Source organism: Arachis ipaensis, chromosome B5 (genome assembly GCF_059453495.1).
Source record: "Arachis ipaensis isolate K30076 ecotype BB chromosome B5, ASM5945349v1, whole genome shotgun sequence".
Taxonomy (NCBI): Eukaryota; Viridiplantae; Streptophyta; class Magnoliopsida; order Fabales; family Fabaceae; genus Arachis; species Arachis ipaensis.
Window position 1 is genome coordinate 18,748,833 of NC_142440.1, and position 21,546 is coordinate 18,770,378.

Below are 21,546 nucleotides of genomic sequence, written 5' to 3' on the forward strand. Positions count from 1 at the left end.
ATTATTAAATCTTTTTTGCCAAATTGATCTGAATTAATTTAGTTGAATTTTACTCTTGTATATCCATTTTTAGACTAATTAAATTTTTCTCTGCTATATGAAAAGCATGAAAAGAGATGTGAACTTTTATTCTTTCATACAATAACTTAGGGACATGAGAAATAAAGTCTGATATGAATGTGATTATCTAATTAGGTGCCTAATAGGGATATCTTATGTGATTGAAATTGTTAGTGGTTTGATGATGGTATTTGATTATTTATTTTGATTGTTTTGATTTTAATATGTTTGTCATTGATGTTGTTGAGTATTTTTTTTTTTAATCATTTTGCCAAAGCTATTAAGCTTAAATCCTTGATATTTGAATGTGATTGATCCACGGCTAAATAAAAATATATATTGAAAACTGTCATACATTTTGGTGACTCTCACCAAACAAGAACAGTGGCCAAAAAGCTTATATATATGGAGATTTGTTTAATTGGATAATCCGCAATAACCAAGCTTATATATATAATCTGAATGATTGAATTTTTGTTATCGTTGAATTTTTTTCAAACTAAATTGTTGTGACTTTGAGCTCAATTGTTAAATTTTTATTATTTTGAATTTTTTTTCTTAACTGCAATATTAAAATTTTACTATTGCATTAAATTTAATTGTTTAATTTTTTTGTTATACCTTCTTTTTAATAGAAATGGCATCAAATGAATTTTCTCTAAGGACCTTCTCCTCTCGCTCCTGATAATGAAGATGATAATGTGAAAACTTATGAAATTCAAAAATATTTTTCGATAGATAAAGAATATGATGATTATTAAATAACTTGTTCAGACTTTAGTTAATTAGATATTCATTGCAGTAGTTTAGTTGTTATATTTGCTGCTTGAATTTATTTTAATGTCGTATAAACTTGTGAGTTGTGAATTTGTGTTTTAATTTGTGAATTGAGCAATGAATTTGTATTATGAGTTGTGACTTTTGACTTGTTATAATTTATATTAGCCATGAATAATTTGGTTTATCTGGATTTATTTCATTATTTGTGAAATTAATTTTTTGTTATCAGATTCCTTATCTTTTTTATTTTTTAATATATGAGGATTAATAATTTTTTAAAAGATTTAAAATTTAAGTTTATCGTCAGATTTACCTAGAGGTATTCATGGATCGGATCTAATCCGCATATCCGCGGTGTTTATCCGAATCCTATCCAAAAATTGCGGATATAGATCCGATTCGCACACTAATAGGATCAAATTGCGGATTTTGTGTAGATATCCACATATCCGCGTATGCGTATCCGCAAAAATAAAGAAATAAATAAGTAAATATTCTTTTTATGTTTTATTTCAACTAATAATTATCATATATGTTATACTATTTTAATTTATTATTTAAAAAATTATGTTTAGTATTATTTTAAGAGTAAACATATTTAAAGGAATAGAAAAAATGAATTTGATTGATATTTTTTTAATAAAAATAAGCTTTTAAAAATATTTTTGTGTTTTGCGGATATATCCGATATCCAATCCGATCCGATTCGATCCGCAAATGTGCGGATCAGATCCAAGCTTAAAAACTGCAGATATTGGATCCGATCCGATGATTTTAGTGCAGATCAGATCGACATTTTGGTCATATCCGATCCGCATTCACCCCTAGATTTACCGGCGGATTTAATTATTAATTTATTTATTAATTAATAATATATTACCGTTGGATTTACTAGAAAAAAATCTGACCGTAAAAATTACCAACAAAAATTTTCTGACGGTAATTAGCAGCAGACGAAAAAATTCGCCGATAATCGAAGTTTATACTGTTGAATTTATTCCGATGATAAACATATTACCAGCTGATTTTTTGGTAAATCCACTAACAAATTTGACGGTATTCAATGTTTTTCTTCACGAAAAAAAGTGTGTTAATTGTCCCCAATTCCCATCCATTAAACTTATTTAGATGACTTTGTGTAAAAAGATGAAAAAATGATATGTGGAGGAATTCTCAGAAATCATAAAAAAATTTTAGCGGCCTATAATACTAACTTCAGCACCTGTATTGTGATGTTTACTGAATTTTAGAATATCTGTTTGAATTAGATTTGACATTGAATATAGATTTTTGAAGATGAAAATAGACTCAAAAGTGGATGTGGTTATATATCTTTATGATCGAAGAGTTAGAGTCTCTACCATGAATTTAGAAAAATAAATTGTTGTGTAGATACACTGGTTTTATATAGACATGATTTACAATACGATTGTTATATAATGAAAATTCAGGTACAGGCAATTTTACGTGAAGTTGATAATTGAAAATCGTTAAATAATTTGATAGGTTTAACTAAATTATCATCTAATAATTTCCATCTATCAACTTTACATAAAATTAACTTCAACGGTATTTTCACCTTGTATATATTCTTTTATCCTTTTGTATTTCTCTTAGTTTCTTTACAGATTTTGATAGAATCATATTTTCTAAAATAATATCGGTATAATTTGAATTTTTTTTTTTTTTTGAGTGCTTCTTCCCCATTGTTTATAATATAAGAAAACTAGTCACCAAAAAAAAATATAAGAAAACAAAAATTCAATGTCTTAACGGCACTGCTTAGCAAAAATCCAATAGATTAACGATTAAAATTGTGATCTAAAAACTAAAACAGTTGACATCAAATATAATATCAATTTTGTTTGGTTGACGATTAGACTACTAGTCCAATCCCATGGGAACGGGAATAGATACCAATACAGAAAGGAAAGCGTGGTTAATTAGGGTCCTCAACTTTCGGGGTGGCAAGAATCAAACAAAACCCAACCCAACAAGCAAACCGAAAGCAATGATAATAATTATAATTATATAACACTTGAATGCGACAGACCGACGGCAATTAAATTACGAAGAAGCAAAGCATGGCCGGCGAGAGCGAGAGTGAAAGAATGCGAGGGCCCCACTAACTCAATGAGTCAGCGACCTTTGAATTTTGGAGCACTATGAAGAAGATCCACACTCTGATGATCATGGTGACTTCAACCATCAACCTCAACGTGAAGCTCCAATTTGCAACTCACCTGTTATTGCGGTTACTCCTCCACATGCCTCGCTTCACCTGCAAATGCTTCTCCTTCGTTTGGAACCGAACCACCACTCGCAACACCAATAATACCCTCGCTCTCCCTCAAACCTTTTCTCTCTCTGCTCCTCTTCCTCAATGGCCTCAAGGTAACTAGATTAATATTTATGATGTGCAATTACGGTTATGTAAATCTTAGTTAATTCTGTTAGCAAATCAAACCTTATTATACTGATTAGATATCTAGAGCTTAGATCTTAAATCTTAGTGATGAGTGCATTTGTTAACTGTATTTGTTATTGCAGGACAAGGTTTTGCTTCGGGAATTGTTAGCCTTGGTGAAATTGAAGTGTGTGAGATCACAAGGTTTGAGTTTGTTTGGAGCAGCAGTGATACAATAGACATTAGAAAATCTGTTGCATTCTATAAGCCTGTAGGAATACCGGATGGATTCCGCGTTCTCGGTCACTATTGTCAGCCCTGCTACAAGCCCTTGAGGGGTTTTGTACTTGTGGCTAGGGAAGCAGAAGCTTCCAAATCCGAAAGTACTGAAATTCGCGACAGCGATGAATTGCCGGCTCTGAGGAATCCCCTTGATTATACATTGGTATGGTGTTCTAATGCAGGAGGCAAGGAAGTGTCGAATGGTTCTGGTTACTTTTGGATACCCCTGCCTCCTAAAGGATACAAAGCTCTTGGCTACTTGGTTACTCACAAGCCTGAAAAGCCTCATTTGGATGAAATTAGTTGTGTTCGTGCCGATCTCACTGATATATGTGAACCTTACCGTGCAACGTTTGATGCTAGTTCTGTGATTCCGGAGATTCCATTTCAGGTATGGAGTTTGAGACCGAGTGATCGTGGCATGTGGGGGAAAGGAGTTTCAGTAGGGACATTTTTCTGCAGTAGTTATTGGATCAAAGGAGAAGAGTTACCAATTGCATGCTTGAAGAATTTGAACTCAATGCTACCAGCAATGCCACAACTCCAACAAATACATGCACTCATAGAGCACTATGGTCCTACTGTTTTCTTTCATCCTGAGGAAGTTTACTTGCCGTCTTCTGTTGAATGGTTCTTCAGCAACGGAGCACTCTTGTACAGAAAAGGCACAACAATGGGTGAGGCCATTGATGCAACCGGCTCAAGTTTACCGGTTGGAGGGACAAACGATGGGGAGTTTTGGATAGATTTGCCGAATGATGATCGAAGGGAGTTTGTGAAACGCGGCGACTTGAAAAGTGCAAAATTGTATGCTCATGTGAAGCCAGCTCTAGGTGGAACTTTCACAGACATTGCCATGTGGGTATTTTGCCCCTTCAATGGACCTTCCACTCTGAAATTAGGAATTATGAGTATGCCTTTTAGCAAGGTTGGAGAGCATGTGGGAGATTGGGAGCATTTCACACTTCGGATATCTAATTTCACTGGAGAACTTTGGAGTATCTATTTCTCACAGCATAGTGGTGGTAAATGGGTGGATGCCCAAGATTTGGAGTATGTTGATGGCAACAAAGCTATTGTTTACTCGTCAAGAAATGGACATGCAAGTTTCCCACATGCTGGAACCTATATCCAAGGGTCTTCAAAGCTTGGAATTGGGATCAGGAATGATGCTACTAGAAGCAATTTGTATGTGGATTCTAGTTCTCAGTACGAGGTTGTTGCAGCTGAGTACCTAGGAGATGCTGTCAGTGAGCCTCAGTGGTTGCAGTTTATGAGAGAGTGGGGTCCCAAAATTGTTTATGATTCAAAAACTGAGCTGGATAAGATCATCAATGCTCTGCCACTCAGGCTTCGAAGTTCATTCGAGAACTTAGTTAAAAAGCTACCAGTGGAGTTGTATGGTGAGGAAGGTCCTACAGGGCCAAAAGAGAAAAATAACTGGATAGGAGATGAAAGATGGTGAACTGATATTCAATTATTCATATTCTTGTGTTCATATCACACCGATTCCTTTAATCGGCAAAGTCTGGGATAGTTTTGTAATTGTATTGTATTTGTATTATTTTTGTATAGTTTGGTGCACATACAGAGATTTTTTTTTTCTCCCTTCCTTTGTTCAAATACAGAGAGATTTATGTAATTCAATGGTTTAGAGCGGTGCTTCATTATTTAATATTTATGTAATGCTAATATTGATTTGGTCATTATATCAATCTTGTTCTTGGTCTCTTGGGTCTTGTTACCATGTCTTTTGGTCTTTCTAAGGAACTGAATATAAACAATGATATATCAACCAGTATAAACTACGTGTACTACACGAAGTAGACGAGGGATATTAACAAGAATGAAAGAAATGAAATATTAAATATTAAACGTAGGACCTTTACTTTCCTCTTCAAATACTAAACACATCTCGGTCCTCAGAAAATGACATAAAAGTAGCCATTTTGTTTAATCATTTACATGAAGGAAAATAATATTCAATTCAGATTTTTCACATAAATTATTGTCGGAGGAGTAAGACACGCATACATATTTTGGAAATACCAATACATGATAACTTTCCCCCCTTAGAAATTCCGATCGACGAGAAATATATATTGATATATTATAAGAAAATCAAGATAGGGAAAATACCCTAATAATTAATCAGACAGGCTCGTAATGTTTTGGTCAAAATCAATATGCCATTAGAATTTTCTCGAGTGTAAAATTAGTTTACATCACCAAGCTTAAGCTTCTATACATTGTAACAGAGTCATATATCTAAGTACCCTGAAACTAAACTATATACTTCATCAGCATCAGATTGATGAAACCTGATGCAACTCCTAAAAAGAAAAGAGAGTTGATTACAGTTCTGTAGCCCTTAATGAAAATGGCCAAACTCTACCATTCATCAATGACAGGCCAAAATAGCTGCAGCACATAGAACATCTGTATATAGAACTCTTATAAATGTAATGAAATGAATGATAAAAATGGAAAGTAAATCATGAGTATATAAGTAACAAAAGAAATTCAAACCTGGAGTCACAATTAGAAGGAGGTTCCTACAGAGGAGAATCCGGCAGCTTTTCTCTCCTTTAGAGTTGTAGCCAACCAGTCCAAGCCCTCATAAAGGCCATCTCCCTTAAGCGCGCAAGTGCCTTGTAAGTGCCATTTTCTATTCTTCAGATCAAATAGACCAAGTCCTTCACATACTTCCATTGGTGTCATAGCTCCTCTCTAAAGGAAAAAGGGAAATATTTAACACTTATAATCAGACTTAAGCATAAGGCAAAGCTAAACGTAGTTTGTTCAAGAGGAAAACTCTGCTATTGTTATGGTATTAATAATTGTATACAGTGGTTAAAACAATTCTATAAGTTCACTTCATCCATCTGCTTGGTAAATATCCTGAATATCTCTAGTAATCAATCTATCTTGACATTGGAGACATAAATACAAGCCAAAATATGGTATGTGTGCATAGTATTATATTCCTTTATAATTATCTGCCCATTTGTTCATACATAAGGAGAGAGAAGGGCCACCTAAATGACTCTAAATTATCATCCACAGAGATGTAGAAGCTTTTTAACATTATTCGAGATGAAACTACAAGAGCAGCCTATATCATATATATCAGTGGCAGAGAGTTCATCTGGACCTTTCACATAAGGACCTTTTGGTTTTACCTCTGGTTGATTTTACAACTGTGGGAAAGATCAAGAGGTGGTGTTTCAGGGCTGCTAGTCACATGCATATGAGCAAATTTATATCTCCTAACATGGTCCCTCAGCAAAATCCTCTTCGACTGAAGCATGCATGAAGCGGGGTAGGTCAGCGGTTTTTACACAGGTGAAATTTAAGAACGGATATTCCTAAATAAGCTTCTAACCACTTGTTCAGGGAGGATTAAAAAGACATAACCTTAATCTAAAGTCAATCAGCTGAAATATCATAGACTAAAGAGAAAAAGTAACAAAGACATACCAGGTCCTGTTTGTTAGCAAAGACCAAGATGACACTATTGAGCATAAATGGGTCATTTATGATTGCCTGCAATTAACCCATTTAACCAGTTAAATTTGTTTAAAATAACATGGTTATACACACACTCACTTTGTCACTCACACATAATGATATTAACCTATATTTGTTTTCACCTGAAATTCCTGCTTCGCTTGGCCAATTCTCTCGCGGTCCAGACTATCAACAACATAAATCTGAAAAAATGGCACACATCATGACGCCAGCATATAAATAACAATCACAAGCCCATGGAAAGCATAGCAGAGCAAAAGAAAAACTTGTCTTGAGTTGAATTCATACCAGACCGTCAGTGTTATTGAAATAGTGCCTCCAGAGTGGCCTTAACTTCTCTTGGCCACCCACATCCCAAACAGTGAATATCACATTCTTATATTGAACTTTCTCCACATTGAACCCTAAAAAGAATATGTAAAGTCATACATACATGCATACATACATAGATTGATAGTTTAATACAAACATGAAGCAACAATTAAAGGTAGCAAAATCAAAATATTTAGGGTATAAAGAGAAATTAAAGTTAATTGAGGTTAGGAAACACATGAAAGGACGGACCAATAGTAGGAACAGTAGAAAGAACCTCTCCAATGTGAAGCTTGTAGAGTATGGTGGTTTTGCCAGCTGCGTCAAGACCAAGCATCACAACCTGAAAATCAATCCATCAAAAATACATTAATATTATAGAAAGGTAGATTAGATTATCATGCAAACAACAACACAATCAGAAATAGAAAGAGGGAGGAACCGCACCCACCCGCATCTCGGAGTTGCCGAAGAAGGCGTCGAAGAGCTTCCGAAAAGCTTGACCCATGCTTATGCCTTGTTTGGAATTTTTACGATTTGTTAGAGAATGATCAATGAACTAAGAAACTCTCAGCTTTTTTTTTTTTTTTTTATCGACAGTGGACAAAGGAAGCGGGGTTAGCTTTGCCTTGTGCTTTCTTCCTTTCTTTTCTAAGAATTTTCTTCCCATCTTCCAACAACATAAAATTCAAACGAAACTATGGAATATTTCTATGCTTATCTTTAATTAAAATCTAATATTAATAAATAATTTAATTATTAGGACACTTATTATTCTAACTGTTTTTAAAAGACTAGATATCATTATTGACCGCTGCTAGCTCTGAGCTATCTCGTGCAACACTCAACTTTCGACCAGAATAAGGTAATTGCTATGGTATCTAAAAGATTATGCTTAATTTATTAAAAAATTTAAAATTAATATTTAATTTAAAAAATTTAAAAATAAATAATTTTAAAAAATTTAAAATTTATTATAAAAAATAAATTATACAAAATTTAAATACTAATTTATAAATATTATAGAATTGGTTTAAAATTAATGTATAAAAATCATAGTTTGAAAATCATAAGAAGCTATAATTTTTTATAGTATTTTTTTATTTTGTATTTTTTAATTATTATTAAAATAAATAAATAATTTTAAATGATATAAATATATAATTATAAATAATATATATATATATATATAATTATAAATATTAAATTAAATAAAATAATTTTATATTATTGTCTTTTTTGTATGACTCTTTAATAATGTAGATGTATATTTATAGCTTTCTATTAAATAAACGATAATATTAGAAAGTTAAGAATCTAAAGTTATTTATTTAATTTAATATTATGATTATATATTTATTAAATTTAATATTATTTTAATAATAATTAAAAAAATATAAAATAAAATAAACAATAATTTAAAAATGAAATAAAATACCTTTAAATTGTTTTAAATTATTTTTTATTTTTTCTCAATTGTTTTTATAAATAATTATCTATTAATTTAGAATCAAGAATAATAGTTACACAAATCTCTCTGTTGTTAGGGACTCAAATAAGCTTTTCTATTGGTCTTTAATTTGTTATCTTTGCTGATTATAAGATTATTATTGAATTGAACAGAAGCACTCTGGCAGTCTGGCTCATCTTATCATCAGCTTATATTTCAATTTAAGACTGAAGGATACAACTATTAGTTGCCATATCAAATCTTTCTATACATATATATACACTAACTAACAATTTAAGCTTTCTCACTTAGATTCAACAAGTAAAACAAAAATGCCTAACAAAAGCAGTTGTCCACATTTTCTATTAGCATCATCCATAACCCGAAGTAGATAGCCGGTCAACATCTCATATTTTTCTAATTTGGTGCTTGGCTATGCTTGTACATTCTAATTTCTAAGGGGGCCGTGCACTCTCAATTTAAAATTTTTTATGTATATAATCCTTTAACTTTTATATTGATCCCCTTATTCTTTTTTTTTTCTTTCTTTTTTTAAAGTTATATTTTTTTATATTTTCCCCTCCAAAAAACTAATTTAGCTCCGTCCCTGGCTGTTTGCCGATGGTACATCTCAAATCTGCTATACTAATTACGTTCTAATTTAAAAAAAAAAACAACTTAACTCGTTCCAAAAATGAAAAATAAATGTAGAAATATTCAACTGAATATATATCACACATTCACACTACAATTGAATAGTAGCCATTATACACTGTTTAATAGCATGATGTATAAAGAAATTAATGATCAAGACACAAATGTTTCTCGGCCATAAAACTATTAGCCATGCATTATTTAGCAGAAACACATCACATACATATATAAAATAAAATAAAATAAAATAATAAGCTCATTAATTTACTCGACCGTTTTATATAGCCACACTATGCAAAACCACGGTTTCAATAGTGAGGCCAGGTCCAAAGCCAAACAAGACACCCCATTCAAGACCTTCACCAGTGGTTTGAAGGCGTTGTTGAAGTGATTTGTTTCTCATGTGATCCAAGATGAAGAGGACACATGCACTGGACATGTTTCCATAGTCGCTAAGAACATCACGTGTGGCTCTCAACTTGTGAGGTTTCAACTTGAGCTTGTCTTCAACCTGGTCCAAGATTGCAGGGCCACCAGGGTGAGCAATCCAGAAGATGGAGTTGTAATCAGAGATTCCCAGGGGATCAAAAGCTTCACTGAGTGCTTTGTTAATGTTCTTGGAAACAATGCCAGGAACATCCTTGAGAAGATGGAATGTGAGTCCAACTTCACGAAGGTGGCCATCAATGGCGCCTTCGCTGTCGGGAGCGAGAGTCTGAGCAGTCCAAACAAGCTCGAAGATAGGCTTCTCGATCTGAGGCAGAGGATCGGAACCAACAATGAGTGCAGCAGCGCCATCACCGAACAATGCTTGCCCAACAAGACTATCCAAATGTGTTTCGCTTGGACCGCGGAAAGTCACGGCGGTTATCTCAGAACAAACCACCAGCACACGAGCACCCTTGTTGTTCTCCGCCAAGTCCTTCGCCAAACGGAGCACCGTGCCGCCGGCGAAGCAGCCTTGCTGGTACATCATGTACCTCTTCACGGACGGACGGAGGCCTATGAGTTTCGTCAGTTGGTAATCGGCGCCGGGCATGTCAACGCCGCTTGTGGTGCAGAAGATCAAGTGTGTTATCTTTGACTTTGGTTGACCCCACTCCTTTATGGCTTTCGTTGCCGCCTCTTTTCCCAGCCTTGGAACCTCCACAACCACCATGTCTTGCCTTGCATCCAGCGATGGTGCCATGTATTTGCACATGTTAGGGTTTTCTTTCAATATCTCTTCCGTTAAGTACATATATCTCTTCTTTATCATTGATTTGTCGCCTGAAAATTAGTTGTAATAAATAATTGACATCGATTACTATCACGAATTCATCAAATCAAATATGTTAGGAGTCACCTTATATCATTGGTGCTTTAACGTTAACGTGATAAAGCTTAATTTTAGGTATAGACCTAATTCGAGTAATTGGAGTTTAATTACAAAAATTGAGTGATACGATGATGAAAATAAGATTATTATTAGAATACATACACATGCGTTGAAACTTCTCTTTAAGTTCGGTCATGTGTTGGCTGTTAGTGATTCTGAAGTAATAATCTGGATAAGTGCTTTGATCAACACAGTTTTGTGGTGTTGCTGTGCCAATAGCCATTATAGTTGCAGGGCCTTCAGCCCTTTGAGCCTTGCGAATCTCAGACACATTCACCATCTTTTCTTAGCTTCTTTGGGGTGTATGGCTAAGCTAGCAAGGTAGCACTGCGAAATATATTATTAGGATCAATGAAGGAAATGCAGTAGCTAATAATTAAAGGGTGTGTTGTGTTGCTCACTTGTTAGTGGAAGATGGGGTTTTATATCCACCATTGTAACGAAAGATTTATGGATAGGTGGGTAGCTGAGTTTCACGTGCTACCTTACCATTATTTCCATGTCATAATGTAATATTTCCAAGAACAATTCTAGATTGCCTTTTTTTTTCGTGTTTAAATTGATGAGAAAGGGAGATCTTAATTGTTTCCGTATGAACTCCTCAAAATTATGGATTCAAAATGTGGAATAGTCATCCATTTAGGCAATTGTCAAATTGAATTGACACCAAAATAATGATCAAATTGAATGGTCTATATTACCTCTTTTAAGTGTGATTTTTTGTTTAGCGATATGTTAACATAGAATATATGTGCATCGAATGGTTTTTTTAAGAATAAAATTAAAATCAAATTTAAAATCGCTAATTAAGGAGGAAAATATTGTTATTTCAAACAACAATCATGTCATGTATGTTGTTGAATAACACAGTCTGTTTTATAATAACAAAATAAAATAATGTATATACATAATAAATAACATAAAAATAATAAGTGTTATAAGTGGTCATATATTACAAGAAAAATATTAAGTACCGTTAAATTTATTATCGAAAAAATAAATAAAACCCAATGGTAAATTAATTACTGTCAAAAATAGTTAGACGGTATAATTTTTACTGGTAAATGTTTACTGTCAACTCGAAAAATCAATTGATTATTGACGAATTTTTTCACCGGTATTGTTGACGCATTATTAGTGTCGGATTATTCCTATGGTAATTTTAACGATAATATCAATTTTTTTTAATTTAAAATAAATGATCAATTTTAATTTTAAATTTAAACTTTTTCACACGATTAGTGTCAATTCATAAATAATAAAAAACTTTTATTTAAAATAAATAATACAATGTGTAAATAAATTAAAAGTCAAGTACATTAAATAAATATAATGAAATAATAAAACAAAAAATTAATAACTACAGATCTAGGTAATCGTCGTCCTCGTCGTCGGTCCCGTGGTCTTGAGTTGGCGGCGTAGAAGGCGGTGATGTCCATATGCCACCAGCAGGATCGCTATCACCAACAGCGATGCTGATGCCAGTGGGGCGCATCTAGGCCAGGTACACCTCCATCTGAGCCTCCATAGGCTGCATCCGCTCCAGCGACTCTTTCCACTCCAGCCTAAACTCATCCGTAGATGTCATGCGGGTGAGGTTCTCCTGATACATCTCCCGATAATTATTAAGCTCTTGAGCCTGCTGCTGAAAATTGTATTGGAGCTCCTGCACCTACAGTCTCAAATCCACACCTTCTTCGTGCTTGACTAGTGGTGGAGCTTGACGACGGCCTCAATGTGGAGGTGCGAAGGCTGCTAGCGAAGAACGACCACATCTCGTATACGCGCTTTTTGTATGGTGTTGAGGCGGTCTCGCGCCAAACCGCATCGGATCGACGACTGAAGCTGTAGAGCTATCGGTGAGGTCCTCTCCACTTTGCTGAGACTGCTGAATCGTGGCCTCTAGTCTCTGTGTATATGACTCATGCGTAATTAACACAAGTTATTGTGATTAGTATGACAGACATATAGTTAATCTCTAGTAATTTTATAGTAGAAGATAATTAGATGTATATTTACTCAGATAATGATCCTGAGACTGCTGATCAGCAAATCTCTCTTTGTTCTCCTTTAGTGTGTGGATATGCTTGAACGTCTTTGCCAATGTCGCCCGCGATCCAACAACTTTGACTACACATGTTGCATTGAAACAATATGATTAGGATGCCTAGTAATGATATACAAAAGAATATAACTAAGTTATTAACAAAATTAAAGTCACTTTACATATCAGTTTGGCTTTAGTTTTCATGAAGGTCGCTGAGCCGCCAGTATACTTGGGCGACCTGGCCAAGACCCTGTTAGCTCTGTTAGTGAGACGTTGACGTCGGAACCCCTCATCAATCTCCCAAAGAACAAACAAGGCCTTCTTTATTTCCGGTCGGAGCCAGGTCATCCAGTGGTCCCATCCCCTGACGAACATCATCCAGCATCAGCTAGAGTCGCCGACCCATTCTATGGTCAAATATCTTCTTGATGGTAGGGCCGTGCTCAGCTTTCATCTAAAGTGCAGCTGCAACAAAGAAACTTTAAAATTAATTAAGTATGATAGAAGATATAAACTAGCTAAAAATGTTTGAAACTAAAAAAAATAATTACCGTCCATTTGTGAAACTATCATCCTTGGTCTCAGCGGGGATTTTTCGTGTAGCTGGGTCAGGGATGGTCGTACATCAGCTTGGTGAAATTGGTCATCTCCTGAGTACATACGTTGTTATTTGATGCAAACCTAACAACCCACAAACAAGAATCAACTTAAATATACTAAACAGGAATCATAATCATTGAAACTTAAAATAATGACCAGGCAACTAAATCAACGTAAATCCAATAAATAAGAATAAATTTTTAGGAACTTTCAGCAACAACCATAATCATTGAAATAGAAAATACTAACTAGACAACCAAATCAACCTAAATCCACCAAATAGGAATTAATTTTCAAGAACTTTCAGCAATAGAGTTAATCATACTCATTGAAACTTAAAACACTAACGAGACAACCAAATCAACCTAAATTCACTAAACATGAATTAATTTTTATGAACTTTCAGCAACAACCATAATCATTAAAACATGAAACACTAACCAGGCAACCAAATCAACCTAAATTCACTAGACAAGAATCAATTTTCAGGAACTTTCAGCAATAAAGTTAATCATAATCATTGAAAAATAAAAATACTAACCAACATTCAAACATAAATCTACTAAACTATAATCAAATTTTAGACACTTTCAACGATAATCATAAACAGAAAATACATGAGACCAAACATGATACTTATCCCGTGCCTCCATCAGGCCAAATGATCAACCGTACGATGGAAGATGGTGGAGGGGCATCAGCTGCTGCCTCACTTCTGTGGCTGGACTCCGGGGCCGCGGCATCCGTCACTGGAGGCGATGTCAATGTGGATGCGAGCTGCTGAGCGGTAGGAGGTAGCAGCGTCGCCATAGACGGAGGCACATAGTTAGAGTTAGGGACCATGATAAATGGCTAGTCCGCTAAACCCGCAACATGTGGTGTCACCGGGATGGTCGGAGTAGAGGGAAAGGATCCAAAAGTCCTGGGGATACCGGAAGAAACCCTCGCTCCCTCTATCCTGACCATGGCTACGACCACGACCACCAATAGCTTGATCCGCAACACCTCTACCTGTTGTCATGTTTGCAAATATCAAATTATCAAACAATCTCAGTAATAATTTCTCAACAAAATAGTCATCAACGCAGCAACTAACACAATTAGACAATTCCAAATACTTCAACAATTCAAAACCTAATGTATTGAATCTAACCTAACTTAATCAACCTAAATCCACTAAGATTAGAAAACTAAACTGAACTGACTTTGAAACTGATTCAAAATTAAAATTGAAATTCTAATCAAACCTAAACTAAATTAAACAAAAATTAAACAATTATCAAATAATCTCAGCAACAATTTCTCAGCAAAATAGTCATCAACGTAGCAATTAACACAACTAGACAATTCCAAACACTTCAACAATTCAAAACCTAATGTATTGATTCTAACTTAACTTAATCAACCTAAATTCACTAAGATTAGAAAACTAAACTGAACTAACTTTGAAACGGATTCAAAATTAAAATTGAAATTTTAATCAAACCTAAACTAAATTAAACTAAAATTAAACAATTATCAAACAATCTCAGCAATAATTTCTCAGCAAAACAGTTATCAACGCAGTAATTAACACAATTAGACAATTCCAAACACTTCAACAATTTAAAACCTAATGCATTGAATCTAACCTAAATTAATCAACCTAAATCCACTAAGATTAGAAAACTAAACTAAACTGAACTAACTTTGAAACTGATTCAAAATTAAAATTAAAATTCTACTCAAACATAAACTAAAGTAAACTAAAATTAAAGGAATTGAAAAAGAGTTGCTCAAAAACTTATAATGAAGAACAGAGTAAGAAATAAGGGAAGAAGTGGATGTTGCAGTGGTAGTCGCCAAAGTTGCTGGTAGCGGCAGATGATGGTGATGGCAGATGGTGGTGACGACGAAGGAGAGAGAGAGAAAGAGGGAGGGGAAGAAGGAGAGCTTGGCATAAAGGGTTGACGGAGACGGAGAGAGGGTGGCGATGGCGGTAGTCTCGGTGACGGCAGGGCAGATGACAAGAGTGATGGTGACTGGAGGGAGAGAGAGAGAGAGAGAGAGAGAGAGAGATGGTGGTGAGGGTTCAAATGACGGAAAAGAGGTTTGTGATTTGAATTTATACGCCGATTTTACTATTAGAAAATTCTGACGGTAAATTATTATGTCACCAAAATACATTGTTTCACTAATTAGAAATATTGAAATTTGACGGTAAAAGATGTGCCAATTTAACTTATTTTTCTTCTAAATATTACCGGCAGATTTATTGTTAGAAAATAAAATTTACTGATAATTACTTAACTTTACGAATTAGACGTTACTACCGGTAAATCTGATGATAAATTTACCACTATTTTACGATGCTAAATCCGACAATAAATTTGACTGTATTTAATGTTTTTCTTGTAGTGATAATATTAATTTTATTAATTATATTAGTATACATAAAAAGTTGGTTACAGAATTAACCACAATGTAAAATACATGTTAATATATTGGAATAAATTATAGCATTGAGAAACAAACAATTGTCTCATAGCTGCTACTTCTCTTAGAGTTTACTCTTTCTTAGCAGCTACTGATTTACGATCTTTCACTCCGTTATTATCCAATAGTCTTAGACCTACTTAAAATAGACTTATGGTATGGATATGAATGACATGTTCATTAAAATTAATTATCAAAATCAAAAATAATGTATTTATATATAGATATATATTGTTTAATTTATTTATAATATATATTTTATATTAATACTTAATTTTAATGATTAATTTTAATATATATTTATTATAATGATTTTTTTTATTTTTTAATTTTTAGAAAATTTATGATTTAGAATTAGAATTTAAAAATATTAAAAGTTAATATTTAATATTTAACTTTTAAATTTAAAATTTAAAACAAAAATAATTACAAAAAATCACTGACATTAGTCTAAAAATAATTAATTTTTTAATTTAACTTTATTATAGTTTCCACATTTCCACATTCAAGGACGGGTACTTTGACTGGATGTGTGTGTGGTGATTTTGGTGGTTGCATGGAAGCCTGGGAGCCCAAAGCTCGCATGACTTTGTAGACTCTCCTCTGTGGCTCTGTCACACTACCACCATATCACTTATTGATTATTATCTTAGTCTTCTTCACCAAACAATAAATGCTTATATATTTTTATTTTATTTTATATTATACTATTTTTATGCAATTTGTTTTCGGAAAATAATAATCAATTCACATAATGATATAGCTGCATCACTCACTGCTTCTAATTGTTCCACGTCTCATAACTTCTTTCTTTTTTAGTTCAATTCGTTACAATTTAAATTTGTTCCTTGTCAGTTCTCAGCATGCACCCTCTTGTTTTATATGTTGCACGGGTATATATAACACCTTTTTCTGTTTTTTTCTTTTTTGTTGGTATATTAATTTACACATCTTCTTTTTATAAACCACCGCCGGTTATATTATAAAGCCTTTTATTTTTAGATAGAAGTTATATAAAGAGGAATATGTTGTGTATTTGGAGTATATTCTAACTATATGTTATAGTTTTCAACCTGATGAGCAACTAGGAAAATAAACTAGGTGTACATCAAGGCTTGGTCAGTTGCTTGTACATTTAATACGATGGAAAAGAGGAAAGTTGAAATCTATCGTTAACGTTGAACCACGTCTTTTATATGTATATATAATTGTATAAAAATTTGTAACTAGTTGAAAAAAAAAATTTAAATAAAGAGAAAAGTTGGCAGAGCTATGACCTTAATTAGCTTGTGCTACATGATAATGTACGAAGATGATGACTAGGTAGGACTAGTGTTTAACTGCTGAAGGTATACCAATCCCATATCCTCATTTTAGATATATTTTTTGGCAAGAATTTTATTCGGAAAATATTAGTTGCCACTAAATTTTTGTGAAGATTTTAATTAGATAAATGTTAAAAATTAATACTTTTTATCAATATTAATTAATATTCTTTGTTAATATTTTATTTTTATATTATTAAAATTTAAAATTTAATATAAAAATATTTTTTGTAGATTAAGTATTGATAAAAAATAATAAATTTTATTCATCGTATAATATTATTCTATTAATTATTCAACGAATATTTTGTTAATATTAAAATCTATACTAACTACTTTAGTTTATTTATAACTGAACAACCTCTAACAATAATTCATGATTTTTCCCAAAAATACTCGTTCACATTGATAACAATAATTTTCACCCTAGTTTTCGTTCTCTCTCTCTCATACATATATATATATATATATATATATATATATATATATATATATATATAGTACAAAATGTGACGAAATTGTGAAATTGGATGAAAGTTATTGGACAGATAGAAAACAGTTGAGATTGTAATAAAATCACGGCCCATTGATTGGGTTTGTTAACGAAAAGGAGGGAAAAAAAAGAGAGAAAGAGAATAGTCAGAAGTCAGAACTCAACTCAGAATACACAGGTCATTCGTCGTAAGGCAAGTATGAAAATATCTATATTCTTACCAAAAGCAATTTTTCCATACATCATTATTGCTAACATTATTATGTAGGAACTACGAGCCTATATACTCCCTAAATTCCATTATTTTACAGGAGTGCCGGAGTAAATAATTTTTGTGTTTTGTAATCATTAATTAATTATTAATAATTTTTTTAATGGTGGAAGATTATATTTAATGATAAAAGATTATTAACTTTTTTTTTATGGTTAAATGTTGGCCATAAAATATAAAAATTATTGGTTCCTAGACTTTTTTTTTATTTTATGAGAGAATTTTTCAAAAAAAAGTCTAGGAGACCAGCAACTTTATCAAATTCTAGCCAGCATGTAACCAACAAAGAAAAATGAACTATCGGATAAAATCTCATACCATTAAAATTATCATTGATGACTATTTGATAGTTACAAATTACAAAAATTATTGACTCCTTAGCACTCTTCTTCCTTCACCTTTGTCTAATTATTTTTAAATTTTAAATTCTGAGAATTTTCTAACTCAAAAATTTTTCAAAAAATATATATGAAAAAATAATTATATAATAATAAAAAATTAATTAATATTAATTAATTAAATATATACATATATTACGTCGTATAATTTTAATGTATATTTTTTATTTTAATATATATTTTATATAAATAATTTAATTTTAGTTTTATACACAATATACTTATATGTATATATTTATCGTCATTTTTTTTCCTCCAATCATAATATGCTACGTATCTAAAAAAAGTTAATAGTTAAATCAGTCATTTTTATAAGAAAAAGTTTAGACAATTAATATCTCTTTCTGCTAACGTTTTAACAAATTAGCCAATTATATAACTGTTAAATACAAAGGAATTATTTAAAATTATTGAAAAAAATATTTGAAACTTAACCGAAAAAATTTAAAATCACAGAGAAATAATATTAAAAAATAACAAAAAAATCTAAAATCATTTAAAAAAATATTCAAAATCTAACAAAATAAAACATCTAAAATTATAAAAAAAGAACATCTAAAACCTCTAAGTTATAAACATACAAAATCCATAGATATTGTTTGTTTTCATTTACTTTTTAATGTATATTCTAAAAAAAATCTGAAATCTCTTAAATTTATTTATCTAGAACTTAGGTACAAGAAACATTTAAAATGATGCATTAGTTTTTAATAGTTTTGTTCTGGGGTTACCTGATATAGTGATTGGGGCTGAACGTGAGGTCCAAACTCCTTCCGAAGCAGCATCTGACTTGTGTTAGTGCCAAGGTACCGCTGTCTGAGTTTCTCGTAAGGAGGTGGGGGATGGTACCTGCAAGAGATTCCAATGCTTAAGTTAACAAGGACTTTAAGCAGTTTTTTAGTAGATTGGGACTTGAATATACCTGAAGCTTGTCAGTGTATTTATACCTTTAGTGGTGGATAGCCGTTTCCCCTTTGGGTTAGGGTATGAATAGTACCCATACTTGAGTCCGAACTTTTATAAGGTCAGACTCGAGCATTTGTGACTTTGGTTTCCTTCGTTGGGTACGCCGCCTTCAAGAGGTCGAGTACTCAACGTGTTTCAAAAAATTTTGAAACGTTGCGCTGCTTAATGATGTGGTGTATGTTACGCGGTAGTTTCGTTGGGCCGGGATCCGTGCGTGACATTAAAGAAGGGTGCGAAAAATCTCTCTTTTGCCTCTTATATCTTATAAATGCTTCACATTTTTCCTCTTCTTTCTTCTTTTGTTTCTGAAACGTTCGCTTTCTCTCCTTCTTTTATTTTCTTTGTTCTGTGTCCCATCACTCAAGATTTCTCCATCTTGAATCCTTTCAAAGGATTTTGTTCGCACTTTTTGAAAGGATTGTTTGCGTTTTTGCCGCCTAGTCGTGCCTTTCTATCTTCGCATTTTTTCGAGGTTGGTACTCATTTTTATCTTTTTCTTGCTTTCTTTTCACTTCCATATTTTTTGATAGTATCTGTGTTTGCTTTGAGTGGTAATTTGAGATATTGTTGGTAATGAAGAGTTTTACGTTTTCTTTGAAACTGTCGCTGTGAACTTTGAGGTAAATATGGTTGCCCCTAGATGGTGTCACTTTTACGTGTTTGAAAGTGATAAAATTTCTATATTTGGAAGTATGTTGTGATATTTTGTGTACGAGAAGTTTTCGAATTTGTTCCTTTTAAAATTGTTGATCATAATAAGATTTTCTTGGATTGGTGTCCGAGTTCTCTTGTGACGATTTTTTGTTTGTTGCATTGTAGGTATAGCTTTTATGTCTCGATCTGTTATTTACAACATGTCAACCAAAGTTTCATTCAACCTGACCTGGGTACATATAACTGTCCTTACTCCTGTCTCTGTGATTGATAGAGAGTATGCTGAATAATTTGTAGGCATTATAGGTTGTGTGTAAATCGGGAGAATGAGAGGAATTATGAAATAGTTGTTGCTGATCCCAAAGAGAGAATATGCTTTTCCCGACTTGATAGGTCGGAACGCCCTTTCTTCTATGCCTATGATTGTTTCTTTACTAAGCTAGATGTCTGCGTTCCTTTTTCCGATTTTAAAATTGATGCCCTCTAAAATTGCAATGTCACTCCTACCAACTGCACCATAATTCTTGGGATTTTCTGAAAATATACCAGTTTTTATGTCGGGAGCTTGATGTCCGACCGACCTTCTCTGAAGGTCTTCTTTTATCTCTTTGTTCTTACTAAGCCTTTTAATTCTAATTCCAAAAATAAGGTTGGGTCTCCTTTCAAACTGTTCAGGGGGGAAAGATTTTTACTATCTTTGATGAGTCTTTCCATGATTTTAAAAATGATTTTTTCAAAATTCGAGTTGTTGAAAATGTCTTACCTTTATTTTTTGACGAGAACGATGAACCTTGTTTTCCTTTATATTGAGAAGAGAAACTGGTGATAGTTAAATACAATTTGGACGATTTAGACGAGCTCGAAGAGAGCGTAGTTATTCTGTTCCAGGAGTGTTGGGGTCATACTCCTTATTTGGATACCAAAAAATTTTTAGGGAACCCCAGCCAACTCCAATTCGAGCTAGGTAACCTTCTTTTTATTTTCTTTTGAGATGTCGTTAAGCTTACATTTTATGCCTGACTTTGTTTTTTATTTCTTGATGTTGTGCAAAAAAAGATAGCTCCTAAGTCGGCTGCAATGAAAAATCTAGGGACCGTGAGGAAGAGTGCTATCGCTCGCAATCTACAACTGCAAGAGACAAGTGGGGTGGACTTGCCTTCCAAGTTAGACTCGGACGCCTCTGCCTCCGTGAAGATTACACCCGATCCAGGTCTTCAGTTGATTTCCTCCAACTCGGAGAAACAAGTACCTTCTCCTTCAAAACAAGCAAACCATCCGCCCCCTTCAAATCTTGAGCTGGCCCTCAAGAAGCGTAAGACATCTAGCTCGGACATCTATGAACAGAGTTTTGATGCCTTAGCCTGGAGTGAGAAGCACATCCTTTCTCATAGTATTATAAGTATGGATGATGTTGCTATAGAATCTCACCTCCAGGTCATGGCCTGAGGAAGGGTTCGGACGGC

At 33.2% G+C, this 21,546-nt stretch overlaps 3 protein-coding genes across 7 annotated transcripts; 1 reads left to right on the forward strand and 2 right to left on the reverse strand.

Annotated features, from left to right (window-relative positions):
• Positions 1-2,705: 2,705 nt before the first annotated feature.
• LOC107643178 (hypothetical protein At1g04090) lies at positions 2,706-5,244 on the forward strand. Its single transcript, XM_016346759.3, has 2 exons — positions 2,706-3,234; positions 3,391-5,244. The coding sequence occupies exons 1-2, from the start codon at positions 3,006-3,008 to the stop codon at positions 4,992-4,994; spliced, it is 1,833 nt and encodes a 610-aa protein (XP_016202245.1). The 5' UTR covers positions 2,706-3,005; the 3' UTR covers positions 4,995-5,244.
• Positions 5,245-5,698: 454 nt separating this feature from the next.
• Positions 5,699-8,066, reverse strand: LOC107643179 (uncharacterized). Of its 5 annotated transcripts, none has more exons than XR_015883506.1 (8): positions 7,824-8,021; positions 7,625-7,715; positions 7,349-7,464; positions 7,183-7,242; positions 7,010-7,075; positions 6,712-6,830; positions 6,059-6,259; positions 5,699-5,950 (listed from the first exon to the last, which is right to left on the reverse strand). XR_015883506.1 is itself a non-coding variant. In XM_016346761.3 (7 exons), the coding sequence occupies exons 1-6, from the start codon at positions 7,878-7,880 to the stop codon at positions 6,071-6,073; spliced, it is 579 nt and encodes a 192-aa protein (XP_016202247.1). In that variant the 5' UTR covers positions 7,881-8,066; the 3' UTR covers positions 5,699-5,950; positions 6,059-6,070. The 5 variants fall into 5 exon arrangements, 3 of the variants coding, with proteins under 3 accessions (XP_016202247.1, XP_016202246.1, XP_016202249.1); XR_015883505.1 differs by having other exon boundaries at positions 5,699-5,968; XM_016346761.3 differs by lacking the exon at positions 6,712-6,830 and having other exon boundaries at positions 7,824-8,066.
• Positions 8,067-9,538: 1,472 nt separating this feature from the next.
• LOC148563506 (chalcone synthase 6-like) lies at positions 9,539-11,269 on the reverse strand. Its single transcript, XM_088487776.1, has 2 exons — positions 10,957-11,269; positions 9,539-10,745 (listed from the first exon to the last, which is right to left on the reverse strand). Exons 1-2 carry the CDS (start codon positions 11,132-11,134, stop codon positions 9,754-9,756), a joined length of 1,170 nt encoding a protein of 389 aa, XP_088343902.1. The 5' UTR covers positions 11,135-11,269; the 3' UTR covers positions 9,539-9,753.
• Between the last annotated feature and the right edge of the window lie 10,277 nt (positions 11,270-21,546).